The sequence below is a fragment of the Entelurus aequoreus genome, linkage group LG24 (assembly GCF_033978785.1).
Source record: "Entelurus aequoreus isolate RoL-2023_Sb linkage group LG24, RoL_Eaeq_v1.1, whole genome shotgun sequence".
In the NCBI taxonomy this organism is placed as follows: Eukaryota; Metazoa; Chordata; class Actinopteri; order Syngnathiformes; family Syngnathidae; genus Entelurus; species Entelurus aequoreus.
Genome location: NC_084754.1, coordinates 21185735 through 21209271, shown reverse-complemented (window position 1 = coordinate 21209271; position 23537 = coordinate 21185735). Strand labels below are relative to the sequence as shown.

General features: G+C 38.6%; 1 protein-coding gene across 1 annotated transcript; it reads right to left on the bottom strand.

The window, feature by feature from the left end:
- Positions 1–1412: 1412 nt before the first annotated feature.
- Positions 1413–18318, bottom strand: LOC133641858 (fatty acyl-CoA hydrolase precursor, medium chain-like). Its single transcript, XM_062035937.1, has 13 exons — positions 18119–18318; positions 13107–13299; positions 12855–12996; positions 10609–10742; positions 7284–7437; positions 7110–7214; positions 6926–7027; positions 2853–2996; positions 2700–2777; positions 2475–2622; positions 2255–2404; positions 2125–2197; positions 1413–2051 (listed from the first exon to the last, which is right to left on the bottom strand). Exons 1-13 carry the CDS (start codon positions 18180–18182, stop codon positions 1865–1867), a joined length of 1674 nt encoding a protein of 557 aa, XP_061891921.1. The 5' UTR covers positions 18183–18318; the 3' UTR covers positions 1413–1864.
- Between the last annotated feature and the right edge of the window lie 5219 nt (positions 18319–23537).

Below are 23537 nucleotides of genomic sequence, written 5' to 3'. Positions count from 1 at the left end.
TGATGATTTATTAATCACACATTTAAGTAATTCCTTAAAGATTTATTTAATCTTGTCCCATTTGGCAGTCCATACTCTTTTACCTCAAGTGCCATGGTCATGGAGTAAAAAAAACGGCATCTGTAGCATCCGTGATAAGTATATTTATTTCTAGAAATCAATTTCTGGTGCAAGCCACACTGCAAAAAGTGAAAATTAAGCAAAATTTAATGCCCAAATTAAAAGTTCCTTATTTTGTACTCAAATATTTTTTCTCAATGGGCACTTTCTATGTTAGACAACTTCTCTTCTCCAGAACGAGACCAGTTGACTTGTCAAAATACCAAATGTTACGTACTCTGTCAACTCAAATGTATGTTCTTGTTCTGTTGGCATGTTATTGTATTTTTATATTAATATTTTTAGATTTCCTATTTTGCAGTATAGCTTTTCTCCTGTCGCCGCTTGAGACACATGCATTTTTTTTCTTTTACATTATTTAATGATATAAATGATCAGTGTTGGGACTAACGCGTTACTTAGTAACTTAGTAACGCGTTAGTCCCAACACTGATCACTGTAACGCCGTTAGTTTTGGCGGTAACTAGTAATCTAACGCGTTATTTTTTTATATACAGTAACTCAGTTACCGTTACTGCATGATGCGTTATTGCGTTATTTTACGTTATTTTTATGTAGTATCGGCTAGAAACTGAAGATCTGAGTGTGTTTTATTGGAGCGCTCCGGTGGAAAAGAAGAGGCGTGCTTTCCCCCACCCACAGAAAGCACGCCTCCCCGCAGGGGAGACGTTCCTCCAGAGCCGTACTTCGGGTCTAACAACCTTCGCTTTACCCGGAAGAGGGTCTTTACAGCTGAGGGTGAATGACGAGGCCGGCGGTTTGTTGCAACTTTGTGACTTTATTGCACGCAGCCATCCACCAAGCTAGAACACCTGCACACACTCACTGTCGCCGCTCCCTCACCTCTCTCGCCCACTCACTCACTGACGTCACTCACCCCTCATGCTGTCATATCTTAAAGGGCCACACACACACACACACACATACGCTACTCTCATAACAACTAACAAGACATCATGGCGAAGCCAGAAGTCGAGTTTTTTAACATGGAGACATTCTCAATACTTTTCTTTTGTCGAGCACAAAGAAAATAACATTTTAGTTAAATGTAAGTTGTGTCTTGGATCAAAGATCCTATCTACTTAGAGTTCAAGTTAAAGTGCCATTATGTTGCAGCTATTTAAAATAGTTTTGTCAATTTTTTCTGGCCTGAAATAAATTGGCCCTTTGAAACATATCTTTGTCTTTGTGTGTTGTATGTAGACCACATTGCTTTCTGAGTTCAGTGATGCAAATGCATGTCAAGTTGATCAACAGATTGTATTATTCTCCAGTGCAATAACGGTACTGAAATGAAGGCTAAAAGGGCATTAATGGGAGCCTTAAAAAAAAGGGGGAAAAAAGAAGTAACTAAATAGTTACTTTTCACAGTAACGCATTACTTTTTGGTGTAAGTAACTGAGTTAGTAACTGAGTTACTCTTGAAATAAAGTAACTACTAATTGTAACTAGTTACTGGTTTTCAGTAACTAACCCAACACTGTAAATGATACATTTCATTAAAGTTTACCCGTTCAATTCTTTATTTTTTGGGATAGCATTTTTGAAACTGTAAAAAGTGCACGTCTCTTACAGTCAATGAAAATATCTTGTTTCAAACTTTCATACAATTGCATTGATTTTAGAATATATCCTGCGGGATCAATAAAGCATCTACCTAAGTATTGTTAACTGCATTCATCAGTTTAACCACCTCAAGTAAGTGCATCACAATCGATCATCGGGTTGAAATGATGTCCGTCTGCTACAGGTCACTACGCTTCAGCTTCTCCTGATGCAGTCGAAGTTTCTCTGGCAGGATCTGAGTCATGAAGACAAAGCGAGACTGTTTCAAGTGCTGACCAGTGACTTGCTTCTTTTCACTTATTGCCAGGAAGTGTTCTTCTCCTCCATAGTTTGGCCAGTGAGCAAGTCCATCCCCATTAGGAGACCTACATAAATGCAACAAGAAGACGTCTTAATGCTTGATTCTCGCTTTGCAACGTAATCAACCAGGTTTGTTACCCTGTGCGAGCAAAGGCACCCCAGGTTCTCATCACGGTCTTGCTAAGTTGTTCTTCCTCCTCCGGACATGCATCTAAAACAAAGATTATTAATACAATAAACAATAAACAGACATCATTTAAGATCTCACCAGTTAATCGGATGTGGGCCGTGGTAAAGCAAAATCCGAAAACGGTGAAAATCTCGTCTCCGTGGTCACTCTTAACAAAGCTTGGCCTTCGAGCTCTCAAAAAGTGAGGGGAATGCTGGTACTCGTACAAGTACACTGGGACACCTGCATCTATGAGGCAGAAAGTGTATGCAGCGTCTTCAAAAAGAACAGCATTTTGTGTACTCCTGTATAAGAATACCTCTGTGAGCATTTGCAGTCTTAATGGCAGGAATGACAAACAGCATATCTCCCAGCATCTCGGTAAAAGCGTCTCTAATTTTTGCACGGTCTTTGCCAACTCCGACATATTCGTCTACCATCAGATCCGTGATGATGGATTCTTCAGGCTGGAAAAGACCGTTTATAGAAAAACACTCAAAGGGAGCAGTGACACAAAGGAATAGAATATTATGAACCTTCTTACATTGGAGTTGAAGGCAGAAAAACTGTTAACAATCTGCTCTCGGTCCATTCCTTCAGTCCAGTTTGGGGGAGCCATGAACTAAAAAAAAGCAAGTATATGAGGGTTTTTTCTTGAGTGCAACTTCTGGGCACAAACTGAATGGATGGCACTTACAGCAGGAAGCAACCAGCCGCCTTCGTCATTGTTGACACCAGTCATGAAAGGTACATTCAGAATTTCCCGTTTCTCAAACAGCTCATTCACAGGTTTTTTCAGGAAGACTCCATCGATATTAACGGAAATTTTCATAGTTTTTTCCTTGGGAAGATAAGAGACAGCAGCCACAAGAAAATGACCACCTCGTTAGTAATTTCAATACACACAAATTGTAAATATTTGTGTTGAACTTGTTCAACAAGTTACATTGAGGGACATCACAATTGCACATGCACAATTTACAATTTCCAAAAAGGAGTCGGAAGAAGCAGAATTTGTTTAATCCTCACCCTTCTCCATGCTTGTTACTTAGAATTAATTTGCGCCATTTCTATTACATTGTTGCGTTTTTCCTTGTTCCTTGCATTGAACAAAGAGAGCACAGTACCAAGTCAAACTCATTGTGTGTAAAACATGCTCGGCTAATAAAGATTATTCTGATTCTGATGGTGACTCTTAAATAATTCATGTTTTTAGTCCGAAAAGGAGTATGTAGAAGCAGATCTTATTTAACCCTACCCCTTCTCTTGTGTCTATTTGTGCAAATTAATTCAGACCATATCTTTTACATGTAGACTTACAATAGTTCACATTTAGTCTGAAAAGGAGTAGGCAGAATATTCCATTCAATCCCACCCTTTCTCCATGCCCATTACTGATGATTCATTGACAACATTTTTACGTGTTGCCTCTTGGAGTAATATTTTTTGTTTAGTTCAAAAAGGAGTAGGAAGAAGTACAGCCAATTTAATCCTACCCCTTCTATGTGCCGATAACAGATCATTCATTCACATCATACAGTGTGTTTAATAAATTGACTCTTACAATATTTCATTTGATAAGTCTGAAAAGGAGTAGGAAGCAGACCTTATTTAATCTTACACCTTCTCCATATCCATTATTAATAATTCATTTGCACCATATTTTTACACAACTCTTACACTATTCATGTTTAGCCGGAAAAGAAGTTAGAAGAAGCAAAGTTTATTTAATCCTCTGTTCTCCATGCTTGTTACTAATACTTCATTAGCACCATATGTTTACCATGTTGAATTTGACTAAATGTTATGTTTAGTAAAAGGGAGAAGCAGAGTTTATTTAATCCTACTCCTTCTCCATGTTCATTATTGATAATTCACACCATATTTTTTACATGATGACTCTTACACAATTTGTTTATTTTGAAAGGGAGTAGGAAGAAGCAGAGTTTATTTACAAAACCCAAAACCAATGAAGCTCGCAAATCGTAAATAAAAACAGAATACAATGATTTGCAAATCCTTTTCAACTTATATTCAATTGAATACGCTGCAAAGACAAGATACTTAACGTTCGAACTGGAAAACTTAATTTTTTGCAAATTTGAGCTCATTTGGAATTTTCAATCAATCAATCAATCGTTTACTTATGTAGCCCTAAATCCCGAGTGTCTCAAAGGGCTGCACAAGCCACAACGACATCCTCGGCTCAGATCCCACATCAGGGCAAGAAAAAAACTCAACCCAATGGGATGACGATGAGAAACCTTGGAGGGGACCGCAGATGTGGGGACCCCCCGCCCCCCAGGCGACCGGTGCAATGGACGTCGAATGGATCTAGCATAATATTGTGAGAGTCCAGTCCATAGTGGATCTAACATAATAGTGAGAGTCCAGTCTATAGTGGGGCCAGCAGGAGTTGGAGGAGTTTTGATGTCTGCGACATGTTTCAAAAAAGGTGGCACAAGTGGCAAAAAAGATTGACAAAGTTGATGAATGCTCATCAAACACAGGTGAACAGGCTAATTGAGAACAGGTGGGTGCCATGATTGGAGATAAAAGCAGCTTCCTTGAAATGCTTAGTCATTCACAAACAAGGATGGGGCGAGGGTCACCACTTTGTGAACAAATGTGTGAGCAAATTGTCGAACAGTTTAAGAACAACATTTCTCAACGAGCTATTGCAAGGAATTTAGGGATTTCACCATCTACAGTCTGTAATATCATCAAAAGGTTCAGAGAATCTGGAGAAATCACTGCACATAAGCGGCAAGGCCCGTGACCATCGATCCCTCAGGCCGTACTTCATCAAAAAGCGACATCCGTGTGTAAAGGATATCACTAGATGGGCTCAGGAAGACTTCAGAAAACCACTGTCAGTAACTACAGTTTGTCGCTACATCTGTAAGTGCAAGTTAAAACTCTACTATGCAAAGCGAAAGTCATTTATCAACAACACCCAGAAACGCTGCCGGCTTCGCTGGGCCCGAGCTCATCTAAGATGGACTGATGCAGAGTGGAAAAGTGTTCTGTGGTATGACGAGTCCACATTTCAAATTGTTTTTGGAAATTGTGGACGTCATGTCCTTCGGACCAAAAAGGAAAAGAACAGTCTGGACTGTTATAGGTGCAAAGTTGAAAAGCCAGCATCTGTGATGGTATGGGGGTGTATTAGTGCCCAAGACATGGGTAACTTACACATCTGTGATGACACCATTAATGCTGAAAGGTACATACAGGTTTTGGAGCAACATATGTTGCCATCCAAGCAACGACTTTTTCATGGACGCCCCTGCTTATTTCAGCAAGACAATGCCAAGCCACATTCTGCACGTGTCACAACAGTGTGGTTTCATAGTAAAAGAGTGCGGGTACTAGACTGGCCTGCCTGTAGTCCAGACCTGTCTCCCATTGAAAATGTGTGGCGCATTATGAAGCCTAAAATACCACAACGGAGACCCCGGACTGTTGAACAACTGAAGCTGTACATCAAGCAAGAACGGCAAAGAATTCCACCTGAAAAGCTTCAAAAATTGGTCTCCTCAGTTCCTAAATGTTTACTAAGTGTTGTTAAAAGGAAAGGCCATGTAACACAGTGGTAAAAATGCCCCTTTGTCAACTTTTTTGCAATGTGTTGCCGCCATTAAATTCTAAGTTAATTATTTGCAAAAAAATATATGTTTCTCAGTTCAAACATTAAATATCTTGTCTTTGCAGTCTATTCAATTGAATATACGTTGAAAAGGATTTGCAAATCATTGTATTCTGTTTTTATTTACAAATTACACAACGTGCCAACTTCACTAGCTTTGGGTTTTGTATTAATGCTCCACCGTCTCCGTGTCCATTACTAATAATTCATTTGCACCGTATATTTAACATGTTGACCATTATACTATTTCATGTTTAGTCTGAAAAGGAGTAGTAAGAAGCAACATTTATTTAATCCTACCCCTTCTCCATATCCCTTACTGATAAATAATTTACATCATACAGTATGTTTAATAAATTGAGGCTTACACTATTTTATGTTTAGTCCAAAAAGGAGTAGGAAGAAGAATCTTATTTAATTATATACCTATGTCAATTACTAATAATTAAGTATAGTGCAGACGGTTTATTTCTACCCCTATTCCATGTCCGTTACTAATAATTAAATCATATACTGCATCCATGGCAGCCTATTACTGATAATTCATTCATATCACACATACAGTATGTTCAACAAGTTGACGCTTACGCTATTTATGTTCACTCCAAAAAAAGAGTAGGAAGAAGCGGGCTGTTTATTCCTACCGCTTTTACATGCCCATTAATAATAATGCAATCACACCATATTGACTATTAATTTAGTCTGAAAAGGAGTAGGAAGAAGCAGATCTGATTTAGTCACACCCCTTCTCTATGTCATAACTAATAATTACCGGTAATTTGCATCATATTTTCACATACACTCCTACACTATTTTTGTTTAGTCTAAAAGGGGTAGGAAGAAGCAACGTTTATTTAATCCTACTTTTTCTCCATGACCATTACTAATTAATTTGCACCATATTTAAAAAAAAGAAAAGAAAGTATGATACTATTTTTGTTTAGGTCGATAATGAGTAGAAAAAAGCAGAGCTTATTCAATTCTAACTCTTCTCCATATCCATTACTAATAATTCATTCACACCATTTGTTTAACAATAATGTATGTTGATCTATTTTGTCATTAAAAGGTTTGTAAATGGTGAGTTTAATTCCTCACAAGTTTAAATCCATTCTGCATACCTGTTCTGTAACTTTCAAAATGGTGTCCAGATCCAGGTTTTTCATGCAGTCAGCGATGTGTTGTGTACTCTCAATGTTACATCCTGTTCTATTGGCGATAGCCTGAAGACGCAGAACACGAAGGACTGGGTTAAACATGACGTCGTGAAACCCCACAACTATTTTTGACTGAAGATGCATCAACCTTGGTTACGGGTAGAGGATCATTCGTCACTAATGCGTCCATTGCAGCAGTGCCACTTTCAGCGATGGCTCGGTGGATCAGGCCGTGGGACAAAGGTGAGAGAAGCTGGGGATCAAACCACAATCAGGGTCTCTGTGAACGTGCACCACTCTGAACAAAGAAGTTGATCCTCACCAGCAGGGAAACGCTCACTCCGCCAGCAGACTCTCCAAATATGGTCACAGAAGATGGGTCTCCTCCAAAGTTGTGAATGTGCTTCTGGACCCAGCGGAGTGCTTGGACCTGATCCAGCAAGCCAAAGTTACCGGACATGTGCTCATCTCCTGTGCTACATGAGACACGCATCACACACCAATCAGTGTTGCACATCAGTCAAACACACTCCTGGCACAGGACGATGCAACCATTAAGTCAAACTCTTATTAGGCTGTACATTGTGATCACGGCTACGTGGACAAATATGCTTCTGAAGTTGCATCAAAATGTCTGCAAGTGTCAGAAATACGAAAAGACGGCAAAGGTGCTTTTTACAGCTTCTGTGAAAGCCATTACAAGATGAGGTACAAACTTGAACCCGAATCTGCGGCTGGTAATTATAAAGGAAATATGGACAATGGTCAATGACTCACATTACATTTGAGGGTTAAAGAAAAGATGGCTGAAGTGGACAATTTATTTAGATTTGTTTGGTAAAATAATACCCTTTTGAAGATACAGTAACCTATTAAAATGGTACATTTAAGAAAAAAAGCATCTTTTGTTTTGTTTGTTTATTTTTAACAATTGTATTTCTTTCTATTAAAAATGTTATGGTTCAAACACCTGCCGCCTTTCACTCTGCTATGCGCTCCGCTGAGCCCACGGGCGTTCCTCTCCTGCAGGAGGCTCGGCTGCTCTCACTCTACAATCAACACACCTGACGCTGATGAGATCCCTGCCTTCATAAGCCAGCGCGTCCTGCGTTCCGGTGCCAGAACGTAGCTACTTGTCCCGGTACAGTAAGCCTTACACGTCTCTAGCTTCCTTGCCTATGTGTTTCCCCTCCGTTGTGCTCATTGTGTCTTGTCCTGTGTCGTCATCCAGCAGCCCTTCGTCATTCCCTGGTTTCGAACTATGTGTCTCGTCTCCCCGGATCCCCTCTGGACTTCCTGCTGCCTTCTCGGATCTCGACCTCACGGACAACGACGCCTTGCTCCAGACCCTGACCACCTGCCTGTCCCCGGACCTCCAAGCCTGCCTTGCCCTTTCTGGACATCCGCACTGATCTCAACATGCACCTTCAACACAACGCGGTAACACTTTACATATAATCGCTTCACATAGTCACACCATATATACAAACCCCGTTTCCGTATGAGTTGGGAAATTGTGTTAGATGTAAATATAAACGGAATGCAATGATTTGCAAATCCTTTTCAACCCATATTCAATTGAATGCACTACAAAGACAAGATATTTGATGTTCAAACTCATAAACTTTATTTTTTTTTGCAAATAATAATTAACTTAGAATTTCATGGCTGCAACACGTGCCAAAGTAGTTGGGAAAGGACATGTTCACCACTGTGTTACATGGCCTTTCCTTTTAACAACACTCAGTAAACGTTTGGGAACTAAGGAGACACATTTTTAAGCTTCTCAGGTGGAATTCTTTCCCATTCTTGCTTGATGTACAGCTTAAGTTGTTCAATAGTCCGGGGGTCTCCGTTGTGGTATTTTAGGCTTCATAATGCGCCACACATTTTCAATGGGAGACAGGTCTGGACTACAGGCAGGCCAGTCTAGTACCTGCACTCTTTTACTATGAAGCCACGTTGATGTAACACGTGGCTTGGCATTATCTTGCTGAAATAAGCAGGGGCGTCCATGGTAACGTTGCTTGGATGGCAACATATGTTGCTCCAAAACCTGTATGTATCTTTCAGCATTAATGGCGCCTTCACAGATGTGTAAGTTACCCATGTCTTGGGCACTAATACACCCCCATACCATCACACATGCTGGCTTTTCAACTTTGCGCCTAAAACTATCCGGATGGTTCTTTTCCTCTTTGGTCCAGAGGACACGACGTCCACAGTTTCCAAAAAAAATTTGAAATGTGGACTTGTCAGACCACAGAACACTTTTCCACTTTGTATCAGTCCATCTTAGATGAGCTCAGGCCCAGCGAAGCCGACGGCGTTTCTGGGTGTTGTTGATAAACGGTTTTCGCCTTGCATAGGAGAGTTTTAACTTGCACTTACAGATGTAGCGACCAACTGTAGTTACTGACAGTGGGTTTCTGAAGTGTTCCTGAGCCCATGTGGTGATATCCTTTACACACTGATGTCGCTTGTTGATGCAGTACAGCCTGAGGGATCGAAGGTCACGGGCTTAGCTGCTTACGTGCAGTGATTTCTCCAGATTCTCTGAACCCTTTGATGATATTACGGACCGTAGATGGTGAAATCCCTAAATTCCTTGCAATAGCTGGTTGAGAAAGGTTTTTCTTAAACTGTTCAACAACTTGCTCACACACTTGTTGACAAAGTGGTGACCCTCGCCCCATCCTTGTTTGTGAATGACTGAGCATTTCCTGGAATCTACTTTTATACGCAATCATGGCACCCACCTGTTCCCAATTTGCCTGTTCACCTGTGAGATGTTCCAAATAAGTGTTTGATGAGCATTCCTCAACTTTATCAGTATTTATTGCCACCTTTCCCAACTTCTTTGTCACGTGTTGCTGGCATCAAATTCTAAAGTTAAGGATTATTTGCAAAAAAAAAAAAAGTTTATCAGTTTGAACATCAAATATGTTGTCTTTGTAGCATATTCAACTGAATATGGGTTGAAAATGATTTGCAAATCATTGTATTCCGTTTATATTTACATCTAACACAATTTCCCAACTCATATGGAAATGGGGTTTGTATTTGGATTAGTCACACACTTCATTCTTGTATATTAATAAACATGTTGCAAATTAATGACGTCCCTGCCTCCGTGCCGTCTCCTTCTCCCACTGTACTGTTACAACAAATTGGGGTTTGTGTCGCTGGCCGGCCTGGCTGTGTGGGACCGGAGGTCCCTTGTTCCCTGGGCACTGCACCTGCTGTTTTGTGCTAGGCTCTCTGGGTGGCTGGGGCCGTACATTGGCCCCAGCACACACTCTCCATTGTGACTATAAATAGTATAATTGGTCTATAAAATTGTTTTAACTATACCTCGGCATAACATTGTACGCTAAATATTGCATTTAAACGATAATTTCACCCTGTGTACAATGTACGATGAATTCCCATAATGTACAATCATTTCCCACATTCAATACTTTGCTATTAGCAAACAGGATACATTGTGTACGTCAAAAAATATGATACCATGAACAGAATTAGAGGATAAATAACTGTTGCACACTTCTCCTTGTCTCCTGTATTTTCATTGAACTTCACTCTCCTTTTTCTTTAAGGAAGTTGTCACTCCGATGTTCTGTGGATGGTTTTACAATAATAATTACCTGGAAAAGCCCAAAATTCCCAAGCGATACTGGATCAGAACCACCACCACATCCTGATAAGCAGCCAAAACAGATCCATCAAACGATGAAGCTGATCCTATAGCAAACCCGCCACCATGGATCCACACCATCACCTGGTCAAACAAAGACAAAACATACTCATATTTTGCTTTTTTTTAATGTTTAAATGAAATACTGATTATGAATACTAAAAAGACTTTGGTCTGGTTTACCCTCCTGAGAATCATTTGTATTTGTTTTTAGTCGGCTTCTTTTTTCAGCGTTCACTCAAGGCACAAAACTATCAAACTTAATAATAATTTAAATGCCAAACTAAAATGGAGAGAAAATTGGATTAAAGAAAATACAAGGATTATTATTACAGAGAATAGTAAATGTATGTTAGAAATATATTTTAAAAGAATGAGCTGTGCTGAATTTGACAGTGGAAGGTTTTGTCATTGAACAGGTTACTGAAGTAAAGCTACTCGGTGTCAATGTAGACAATACAACCATCCCTGGTTTATCGCAGTTAATTGGTTCAGGGCATGTGATAAATGAATTTCCGCAAATTTAAATGAAATATTTTCAAAGCAAGAGCATAAAAAGCCCGTTTATGAGCTTCTAAATACATTTTTCAACATTATAAGAGCCCTCCAGACATGAAATTACACTTTGGTCACCTTTACATTCTTTTATTTCAGTATAGTAATGCTGTCTGAGGCTGAGCCAATCAGTGACCACAATACTCAACAGCACACTCTAATTGGTTTGCTCTCCAATAGTAGCCAATACTACTCTAGTATATACTTTTAGTTTATTTAGCTATGTATCTGCTTAAAAATGCTTAATTTATGTTTAAAATTAATAAATACAAATCTGCAATATGGTGAAGTCGCAATATTTGAAGCGCAGTGTGGTGAGGGAAAACAGTATGTTAAATTTGAACAGCCAAATTGATAAGATTTTATTGAAAATTGGCAGAAGTATGGCAGTAATAAAGCACTGTAAAAAATGTTTACCGAATAGTGTTATGAAAATTCTGGTTAAATCATCAGTTTTGTCCCATTTAGATCATTGTCCTGTGACTGTATGTTGCTCAAAATGAAGCGTCCTTAACTGTCCAATTAGGACGTGTGTTACACGAATACATTTCTATCAGTCTTGGTTAACTGTGAAGGGTCGGATTGATTTTTCGGTTTTCAATTGTGTTAGAAAAACAATTTTAACAATAAGAAAGCCAATGATATTTTACAACATACAACATTCCACGTGTCAGTCAACAGAAAGTCGCTTCTTGATACCTCTTTCTCAAAGTAATTTAATGCAGATGACACTGCAATAGAGAGCAATGGTGGCTTGGAATTTCCTTCAATTTCTGATCATGGGAATGATGAATTCAGTAACTTTTTGTAAAAGATTAAGACTTTATACATGTACTAGGGCTGTCAAAAATAATGATTATGATTATTAGTAATAATGTATGTACACAGAATAATCACACAACTTATTTTGAATGTACATGCTGCTTTACCTTAGTCGTGGACCTGAAAGGCGCAGTGATCAGGTCAATGCATACGTCAGTGCAAAGGCGAGTGAGCTGGTGTGCTCGCTGGCAAATTTAACTTCAAAATTCACTCCAATGGGACTTTAGATGAAACTGTTGCCAAGTTTTGAACAAAGTAACACTTTTAATCAACTTTTAAATGTTCCGAGATGATATTCTGACAATAAAATTGCATTTGTGTCAAAATATCGGGCTCTCTCTTTAAATTAATTTAGATTGTGCAAGCGAGCAATAACCTGCAATTAATCAAGATAACCCAAATTCAAAAGTGTGATTAATATGACTTAAAAAAATAATTTGACAGCACTAACTAAAATGTACACTAATTTATTTTTGCTTTTTGGTCTATGTTCTGGTTTCTAACTGGATCGAGTGCAAATATTTTTTACCTTTTGTTTTGTAAACAATATTGTATTTTTATGGCTTCCATTTGATCCTTTTATAGCCTAACATGGAGCAGTTTTATTTTGACCGTGGAGTTATCTGTTATGTATGAAAGTGTATAATCCCTTTTGCCTTAACGTTGTGCATGTGTAAAAGCCTTTTTGAAATTTTAGAGCCCAGGAAGAACAGCGGCTGCTATGGCAGTAGCCAATGGGGATCTTAATAAACAAACTCCAGTGTCCACCACTACATCAACTACAGCAACAGTCCAAAACTAGTACCAAGGGGTTCTTACTGGGAGTTTAGCATCATGAGCTCTGCTCTCAGGAGTATAGATGTTGAGGTAAAGGCAGTCTTCTGAAACGTCAGGAATTTCTGGAATTAAGCCGCCGAGCAGTTCAGACACATCGAGGAGAATCTGTCTATTTTGCATGCATCTGAAAAGGAATATTTAAAAAAAAAAATGTACAAATGCATAAAAACACATAACATGGCAGAAAACACATTGACTTGATTTTGGTTAAGAGTATACTTTAGTAACGCTTACATGGGAGGCTGCTTGGTGGCGTCTCTCACACCTTCCCACCTGTCCACATCCTGGGGTGCAGACAGTCTCAGAGCAGGGCCAAGGGGGGGCTTGGCAAAGGGGACACTCAGGTAGGCATAGACCCCCGTCTCCTTCCCCTTCACACTCACATAGTCACCTTTCAGGCTCCCGAGCGCTGTGTGGACTATGGGTGCTGTCAAGATAAAAGCGCTGAGTCAGAATCCTTGCGTCGTATACAATCAGTGGGTTAGGACAATTCTAAGTACCCCTGCCAAAAAATTGGATTGTGGCAGTTCCTCCAGGATTTCGCAGGCTTTTTTTTTTTCGTGATTGTTGTGGCCTAAACTGATTGAATTTGTGGCCTCTTTTTCAGAAAGTTGCAGCAAAAGTTGCAATGTTTTTACGATTAGGCTTATCTTTTTCAGTAACACTGAATCAATTTGTGATTTGAGGAATTTGTTATCAATGTTTTAAGAAGCACAGGATTTCAACACAAAATGGAAAATACTGTGTTGATGTTTTACTCATTTTACACCACAGACTTAATTGTAGACACTAAATGGCAGGAGAAGCACACATTTACAGTATTTTCCGGACTATAATGCGCACTTAAAATCATTTTTTCCCCTCAAAACTCGACAGTGCGCCTTATAACCCGGTGCGCCTAATGTAAGGAATAAGTTTGGTCGAGCTCACCCACCTCAAAGCTATTTTATTTGGTACATGGTGTAATTATAAGTGTGACCAGTAGATGGCAGTCAAACATAAGAATTACGTGTAGCCTGTACTATGATGGGTCTCAAGTAAACAAAACCAATATTTTAAACGTTCCATTGAAAATATAGAACATTACACACGGCGCTCAAAAATCTATCAAAATGTTTTAGTACGACTTTGATAAGCTATGAAGCTGCACCGCTTGAAGGATTGTCGGCGCATTAAACATACGAGTATTATTATGGTGTGTGTATAAGGTAAGACATTATCTGCCATTTTGTTTCGCAATATTACGCAAAAGCAACTTTGCTTACCTTCTGGTATCTGCTGATCTGTATTTGGGATCAGCGTAAATCCTGAAAAATTGCGCGCGTCCGCGCCGACACCGTTGTTGATAAGCTTCTTCTTGTTATATGACATTCATCCTCCGCTGTTGCCATTTCTAATATAAAGTAGTGTAAAGTTCTTACTGAAATCTGTCAGTAAACTCGCCATGAAATCGCTAAAACATACCGGTGTAGTGAGTTTACATTATTCACCCAAGGAACTTTAGTTAATAAATTGATTAACGTGGACCCCGACTTGAACAAGTTTAAAAACTTATTCGGGTGTTACCATTTAGTGGTCAATTGTACGGAATATGTACTGTAATGTGTAAACTGTACTGTTTCATATAATGTATTCTCTTCCTTTGCAATCTACTAATAAAAGTTTAAATCTAATTTAATCAATCAAAGTTATTAGAGTTCGGGTCGGACGGTTTTTCACAGGACACATTTCCGGTGTGGTTGTTTCCGGATGAGGAGATGCTGCTCCGTTATTGATTGAAGTAAAGCCTAAATGTCATTAAAACAGTTAGCTCCATCTTTTAACACTTCTTCCACTCCCGTCCTTGTATGCTACACCGCTACAACAAAGATGACTGGGAGAAGACGCTGCCGAAGGTGAGCCACGTAAATAAGACCGCCCACAAAACGGCACATCCGGAAGCGACTGTCAGAAAGAGGCTTGAAGATGATCTGTAAAACATAATCTATGCAACATTTTGACCAAACAAACCACCATTACATGTTATGTAGACCACAAGGAAGTGTTTTCAGTTTAGAAAAAATAATAATAATATGACTCCTTTAATGCACCCTATAATCCGGTGCGCCTAATATATGAAAAAAGGTCAAACATAGACCATTCATCGGCAGTGCGCCTTATAATCCGATGCACTCTATGGTCCGGAAAATACGGTATATAGTAATAGTTTATTACCTTTTAAAAGTTTCCATCTTAAACGTTCGTTTATGTTCCAACACATTTACACTCGCACATTAAGAGCATTTTTTAACTGTGGAGATCCATACATAGCGCTCATTTATGTTGGTAAATGAGAGGATGAGAGACCATCATCACACTTTAACATCTCTGTCATCTATATGCTGTATATTTGTTTAGTCGGCTTGGCAGATAAGAATATGTTCCTAATGGTCTTAGCCTGAATAAATAAAGGTTAAATAACTGAATAAATTGTGTCAGTGATGGTGCTACACAAAGGTTAGAGGGGGCTATAGCCCTGTCAGAAATCTGTTTAGCCCCAGTTGAGCCCTTCAGCATTTGTGGGCCCTATCAAGCAAATCCAACATTTCCTACCCATTGCACTGCAAAAACTGAAATCTAAGTAAGATTAAAATATCTCAAATAAGGATGATATTTGCTTATTTTCTGTCTGATAAGATAATTCTTCTCACTAAGCAGAATTTATGTTAGAGTGTTTTACTTCTTTTAAGGGTTTTGGTCCTAAATGATCTCAGTAAGATATTACAGCTTGTTGCTGAGATTTTATGACCTATATTGAGTAAAACATGCTTGAAACTAGAATATCAACTGATGCAAAGCTGTGTCATCAACACTCACAAGTATAAAACTACTTGTTTAAAGTAATAATTTCTTATTTCAAGAATGAAAAAAAAAAAAATCATGACTTTGACACAATTGTGTCTCATATTAAAACAGATGACAGCCAAATGGACTTTGCTGTTTTATTTTCAATGAAACAATAGAAAATACGTACTCGTATGGTAGTGCAGTTGTTATTAATGAGAATATACTTATTTTAGGGTATTTTGGGGTTCATTGAGGTTAGCTAATTTTACTTATTTTGGAAAGTCTTGACTAGTCAAATGTTCTTGTTCTATTGGCAGATAATTTTGCTTAGTTCAAATAAAATACCCCTAATTTTTATATATTTTTTTCTTGTTTTTGAACACTGACTTTTTGCAGCGTGGTACCTGCTGTGGGGTATTTGGGATCTGCATAAGTCCCGAAATTTTTAAACCAAACCATGGAGACATTAGAAAACAATCTTGCCTTCCTTCATATTTCCTCCTTCCTCCAAATGGAGCATGCATGTAAATAAAACTGCCACAAAATGGTACAACGTTGGGGCAGCCAATCGTCTCCGCGAAACCATCTTTGCTAATCCTATCACAGGGCTGAGTCCATCTTTCTGTGGCCAATCACGCAACTGGGTTTTCAAACTTTCCAAACCCTTATCAAAAGACCCCCTTGTCTTCTTCTATGGCGTTTTACCTGCAAGTCCACGTAAAACTTATTTCAGGTCGACTTGTTGTAAGCCCCGCCCACAGGCACCCGCCCTCCGTGTCAAATTGCGGCCATTTTGAAATGAATCGAACAGAAGCGTATGTGAAAAAGGAACAGTTGGAATTGAAAACCTACCACACGCACAAAAACAATACCAGTGTAAAAAAATATGAAGATTGGCATTGAAAAGCATGTCATGACAAAATATTGTATTTTTTCAAACAAACATAATTAGACCGTTGACATGCATGTTTGAGTGCCACTAAATAATTTAACAGACAAATTCGATTGGCCAAAATGTGCGAGGAAGTTGCAGGCTTTAGACAAAATAGCAAAACTGCGCTTAATTCGCAAAGATTCGTTGGATTTGCGTCAATCTTGTCTGCTTTTTTTTTTTAATCACGCACACAAATCAGCACAAACACACTACGATATAAGTTACGAGGCATTATACGTTTTTATAGGCCAAAGTTGGAACGTTCGGGTCACGGCAATGGTTTGGACAGCCCTGCAATACATGGTTGATCGTACACCGACTGCACAGGTCAGGTAAGGTTGCTTTACACTGTTGATTTCAAAACATATTGTGTAATCTAACATAATCTGCTACAGAGACGTTAGGGAGTGGTTCATCAGATGAATGGGTAAAAAGTCAAAGAACAATCAAAGTTTAATTACAGTATATAGCCCTTAATCACAAGTGCCTCGTAGGGCTTGAGTTATGGCCAATTCCTTATCAGGGAGCTGTGTCACACAGGCCCTACAGCAAACCCAATAGTCAGGGTTCATTTGTTGCCGATTAGGATTAGATTAGGATAGCATAGATTTTTATTTATTCCAGAATGGGGAAATTGCGTTGTTGCAGTGCAGGTTTTTACATAGAGTAACAGAGCATAATGACAAGCAAAAAATAGTAATACATACTACATAAATAAACAATCAAAAATATGGTGCGCAGCACAGCACTGCAAGTCTGCACCATACTGAAGGAGAATGAGTCGATGATATGAAATATATGAAAAAGCAGCCGATGGTGTGTTTGACAGAGAAGCAACTGGGAAGAAATACTGCATACGTTCACACTGCTGTACACTATTATTACGTTACTTCTTAAAACTACTGTAGTTGTTAGTAGCACATTTGATTGTACTGTTTTTATACAATAATTCTTATCTAAAAGTGTGTTGTTATTTTTTACATGTTAACATTGTGCAAGCACTGATTAAATTGATTCCAATTCCATTTCAATGGTTGTTGATTTCAGATACAAGTGTTTTGAGTTAAGAGCTCAGTCAGGGAACAAATTAAGCTTGTAAACTGAGGTACTACTGTACATCAATCAGGGATGGAAAGAAGACAAGAAAAAAGAAATGTGTTTTTAAAAAAAAAATACTAACAAGAAAATAGGAAAACAAATTAAATGTTAAAAATAAAAAAATAGCAGTAAAAATTAAATGAATATATAGGAAAATAATACAATTTGATTAAAGACAAAGTAAAAAGAGATTTAATGAAAATTTGCAAGTTGCACAGGTGGCTGCTGGCCAACACCCACATGGCCTTTGGACACACACAATTCAGCAACAGTGGAGGACTAAGATTTAGGATTAATAACACACTTGGAGGTTTGAAACACAAAATGAGTTGTAAACGCATTAAAGCAACAACCACTTCTGCAAAGTCAAACAAATACTGCTGCTCACCGTCACTTTTTGCAGCAACACATGCAAACAAGAGGGTCAAAAGAAAGCAAAAGGTTTCCTTCATGGTGGTCCTCCTTGTTGCTGGTGTAGGTGTGACTGTCCACACAAAGTTCTGCAAGGCTGCACTCGTCAGTTCTTCAGTTTGTATTGCTGCTGCACTTTAGGAGTAGGAGAGTGACACTCTTTGCCTTACTTTCGCAATCTGCAGGCCCAGCCCACTTTTACCATTTTAAGTTTTCACCAAAACATGACATGACAAAAAAACCTCCCTCCCCCATGCACACTCATACACACACACTCACACAAAAGGGGTTGTTTCTTTCTGCTACCAATATTTCTGGTTCCCACAACATGGACAACACTTCTGCAGGGGACACAGTCCCTGAAGCACACTTGATTGTATGTGCTGCTGGTCCACTTACATTTTCATTTAATTATTTTTTCTTTTTTTAATGTAATTATTTTTATATTGTTTTACTTTCTTTTTTATCCAACAAAATATTTATTTATCTTATGTAAAAAAAAAATCTTCACCAGACAAGGTTGTAAATGAAATTAGATTTGTTTAAAGGGTTTTTAAAACCAGGTCCAGTCCAGATAATGTCCAAGTCGGGTTCAGCAACACACACCTTCATTCATGTACACTGAAAAAAAATAAAAAAATTTGGGAACACAACAGATTGCATATAATATATAAACAAAATGACATTTTCCAAAAAAAATTTTTTAGAAAATGTACCATTTTACATTTTCACCACACCAAAACATGACATGCATTTGCTACAATAATACTTCCATAATGCACCCTCTATTTCCTGCTAATTCACATCCTTTGCATCATATCATATCTGATGGAAAAAAACAGATTTGACCTGTATGCACTTTTCAGAATGCAATTATTGAAATCGGAAACTTATGTGTACACATTTGTATTCTACCCTGTGCAATAATACAATACAATTATATTACAGTGATAATATTACAACACAATGCAAAGGTCTTTGACTTATTATCTTATTAATTGGAACAATAAAATGATTTGTTGGCACATATGTTGGTTTTCTATGGCAACACGTGTTGCAATGCATTTTGGGATTGCAAGATAACGACTCAAATTAGGTTTAGATACACTGTATAAATCTTACACACGTACACGCAGATGTACACAAATGATCCTATTGTGTTAATATGTGTGTGACCGATATTTTCTTAACATATTGTCAAGTATTGGTGAGCGCAGAGAAGTGTTTTATTTTGAAGAGCCTCAAAAGTGTTTTAGTCCTGTTACTTACCCTGTTTGTCGCTTTGTGTGTTGCCACTACTTTTACATTGACTTACATCCATCCATCCACTTTCTACCGATTGTCCCTAAGGGGGTCGCGGGGGGTGCTGGAGCCTATCCTAACTGCATTTGGGCAAAAGGTGAGGTACACCCTGGACAAGTCACCACCTCATCACAGGGCCAACACAGATAGACAGACAACATTCACACTCACATTCACACACTAGGGACCATTTAGTGTTGCCAATCAACCTATCCCCAGGTGCATGTCTTTGGAGGTGGGAGGAAGCCGGAGTACCCGGAGGGAACGCACGCAGTCACGGGGAGAACATGAAAACTCTACACAGAAAACCCCCAAGCTCGGGGATCTAACTTAGTACCTTCCTATTGTGAGGCACACACACTAACCCCTTTCAAACAGTGCTGGCAACTACTGAATATTTACATGAAATGTATTCTCAATTGCACAGTACAAATTACTAGATGAAGCAATTCCTGAAAGAATTGCGTACGTGTGAACGCTCCAAAGCTGAATCTGAACTAAAATGCTGATGCAATGTAGAATGAATGGTTGACTATAAAAATGGGACCCATAACCTCCCTGCTTGGCACTCAGCAACAAGGGTTGGAGTTGGGGGTTAAATCACCAAAATGATTCCCGGGCGCGGCGCCGCTGCTGCCCACTGCTCCCCAAGGGGATGGGTCAAATGCAGAGGACAAATTTCACCACATCTAGTGTGTGTGTGACAATCATTGGTACTTTAATCTTAATCTTTAATCTTAGAATGGTTTGAATGTTAAAATGGTTTGAATGTTAAAGAGCTGACGCTGAACTGAAATGCTATGTCAATGTACAAAACCCAAAACCAGTGAAGTTGGCACGTTGTGTAATTCGTAAATAAAAACAGAATACAATGATTTGCAAATCCTTTTCAACGTATATTCAATTGAATAGACTGCAAAGACAAGATATTTAATGTTCGAACTGAGAAACTTATTTTTTTTTTGCAAATAATCATTAACTTGTAATTTAATGGCTGAAGCAACACGTTGCAAAAAAGTTGGCACAGGGGCATTTTTACCACTGTGTTACATGGCCTTTCCTTTTAACAACACTCAGTGAATGTTTGGGAACTGAGGAGACACATTTTTGAAGCTTTTCAAGTGGAATTATTTGCCGTTCTTGCTTGATGTACAGCTTAAGTTGTTCAACAGTCCGGGGTCTCCGTTGTTGTTTTTTATGCGTCATAATGCGCCACACATTTTCAATGGGAGACAGGTCTGGACTACAGGCAGGCCAGTCTAGTACCCACACTCTTTTACTATGAAGCCCCGCTGTTGTGACACGTGCAGAATGTGGCTTGGCATTGTCTTGCTGAAATAAGCAGCTAACGTTGCTTGGATGGAAACATGTTGCTCCAAAACCTGTATGTACCTTTCAGCATTAATGGTGCCTTCACAGATGTGTAAGTTACCCATGCCTTGGGCACTAATACACCCCCATACCATCACAGATGCTGGCTTTTCAACATTGAGCCTATAATAATCTGGATGGTTCTTTTCCTCTTTGGTCCGGAGAACACAACGCTCACAGTTTCAAAAAAAACTATTTGAAATGTGGACTCGTCAGACCACAGAACACTTTTCCTCTTTGCATCAGTTCATCTTAGATGAGCTTGGGCCCAGCGAAGCATTTCTGGGTGTTGTTGATAAATGGCTTTGGCGTTGCATAGTAGAGTTTTAACTTGCACTTACAGATGTAGCGGCAAATTGTAGTTACTGAAAGTTCCTGAGCCCCTTTTACAAAAAAAACAAAATGACATTGAACGTCACTCAGTGAGACAAAGATAGTGCATCCTGGTTGAAACGCGACACGGCCACTAAAGTTGTGTATGAGGAGCGTTTGTCCTAGTGCCGTGCTAGAGTGCATGTTAAGTGCCTTTAGAGGAATCTTTTGGTACACCTGCCGATGACAGCCTTCAGACTTCGAGACCGATAGAGGACAAGTACCTCAAGGGAAAGTTGAAAAGAACTTTCTTGATGGAGAATCCTCCATCAAGTCTTTTATTGGGTGCCAAACAATCATCCATGCCACACCCACTTCTAAACATGAAGACTTGCATTCAGACTTAGTCCAGATCATTTCTTTGCTTAGTCAGAATCCCTCTGTTGGTGTTTGGTCGCCTCCATGCAGGCTGTGTTGTGCCTTTTTACTAAGGAGTGGCTTCCCTTTGGCCACTTGGTGGATTGCTTCAGACTTGTCTTTCTGGAAGGTTTGTGTGACAAGAAAACGCGGGAGCTCTCGTTTTTTTTTTTTATGTTGGTTTTTGATGCAATACTGCCTGAGGGATCGAAAGTCACAACCTTGCTGCTTACGTGCAGTGATTTCTCCAGATTCTCTGAACCTTTTGATGATATTAGAGACCATAGATGGTGTAATCCCTAAATTCCTTGCAATAGCTGGTTGAGAAATGTTGTTCTTAAACTGTTGGACAATTTGCTCACGCATTTGTTCACAAAGTGGTGACTCTTGCCCCATCCTTGTTTGTGAATGACTGAGCATTTCATGGAAGCTGCTTTTATACCCAATCATGGCGCCCACCTGTTCCCAATTAGCCTGTTCACCTGTGGGATGTTCCAAATAAGTGTTTGATGAGCATTCCTCAAATTTCCCATTCTTTTTTGCCACTTGTGCCAGCTTTTTTAAAACATGTTGCAGGCATCAAATTCCAAATGAGCTAATATTTGCAAAAAATAACAAAGTTTACCAGTTCAAACGTTAAGCATCTTGTCTTTGCAGTGTATTCAATTGAATATAAATTGGCAAGGATTTGCAAATAATTGGATTCTGTTGTTGTTTACGATTTACACAACATGCCAACTTCACAGGTTTTGGGTTTTGTATGATGAAAGTAGAAATTTTTGACTGTTTAAATTATTTAAATCTTGAAACGGTTTAAATGTTGAAACGGTTTTAATTTTGAAGTGGTTTAAATGTTGAAATAGTTTGAATGTTGAAATGGTTTGAGTGTTGAAATCATGGTTTGAATGTTAAAAAACTATGTTGCTTGTTGCTAAACTGATGTTTTAGTGTAATTTAAAAATGTGTTGAAAGTGGATATAGTTTCAATCATCAATAATTATTTGGTTAAAACATATCAAATTAGCTCAAATGTTAGCCTAAAATGTGTTAACTGGAGAATGGGAACAGGGGAAGAGCTAACATACTTCAAAGATAATGAAATCCATGATTATTTGGTTTAAAAAACATAGAAAATGATCTAAAATGCTAGCATAAAACATTGAAGAGCTAACATTAGCATGCTAACATTGGCATGCTAACGGGCGAAAGACTAGCATACTTTTAAGATGGCGGCAAGTCATGGAATCCATGGTTATTATGTTAGAAAGTGCGTGCACACATACCCTAGGGGGGGTCCCCACATCGGCGGTCCTCTCCAAGGTTTCTCATTGTCCCATTGGGTTGAGTTTTTCCTTGCCCTGATGTGGGATCTGAACCGAGGATGTCGTTGTGGCTTGTGCAGCCCTTTTAGACACTTGTGATTTAGGGCTATATAAATAAACATTTATTGATGTTGATCGATTGTCTTTGCAGTTTATTCAATTGAATATAAGTTGAAAAGGATTTGCAAATCATTATATTCTGTTTTTATTTACGAATTACACAACATGCCAACCTCACTGGTTTTGCGTTTTGTATTTTTCCAGTGTATCTAAACTTAATTTTAGACGTTATCTAGCAATCCCAAAATGCATTGCAACACGTGTTGCCATAGAAAACCAACAAATGTGCCAACAATTCATTTTATTATTCCAATTAATAAGATAATAAGTCAAAAACATTTGTATAGAGTTGGAATATTATTAGTGTAATATTATTTTATTGTATTATTGCACAGGGTAGAATACAAATGTGTACACATAAGTTTTCAATTTCAATAATTGCATTCTGAAAAGTGCATACATGTCAAATTCTGTTTTTTTCCATCAGATATGATATGATGCAAAGGAAATAGAGGGTGCATTATGGAAGTATTATTGTAGCAAATGCATGTCATGTTTTGGTGAAAACTTAAAATGGTAAAAGTGGGCTGGGCCTGCAGATTGCGAAAGTAA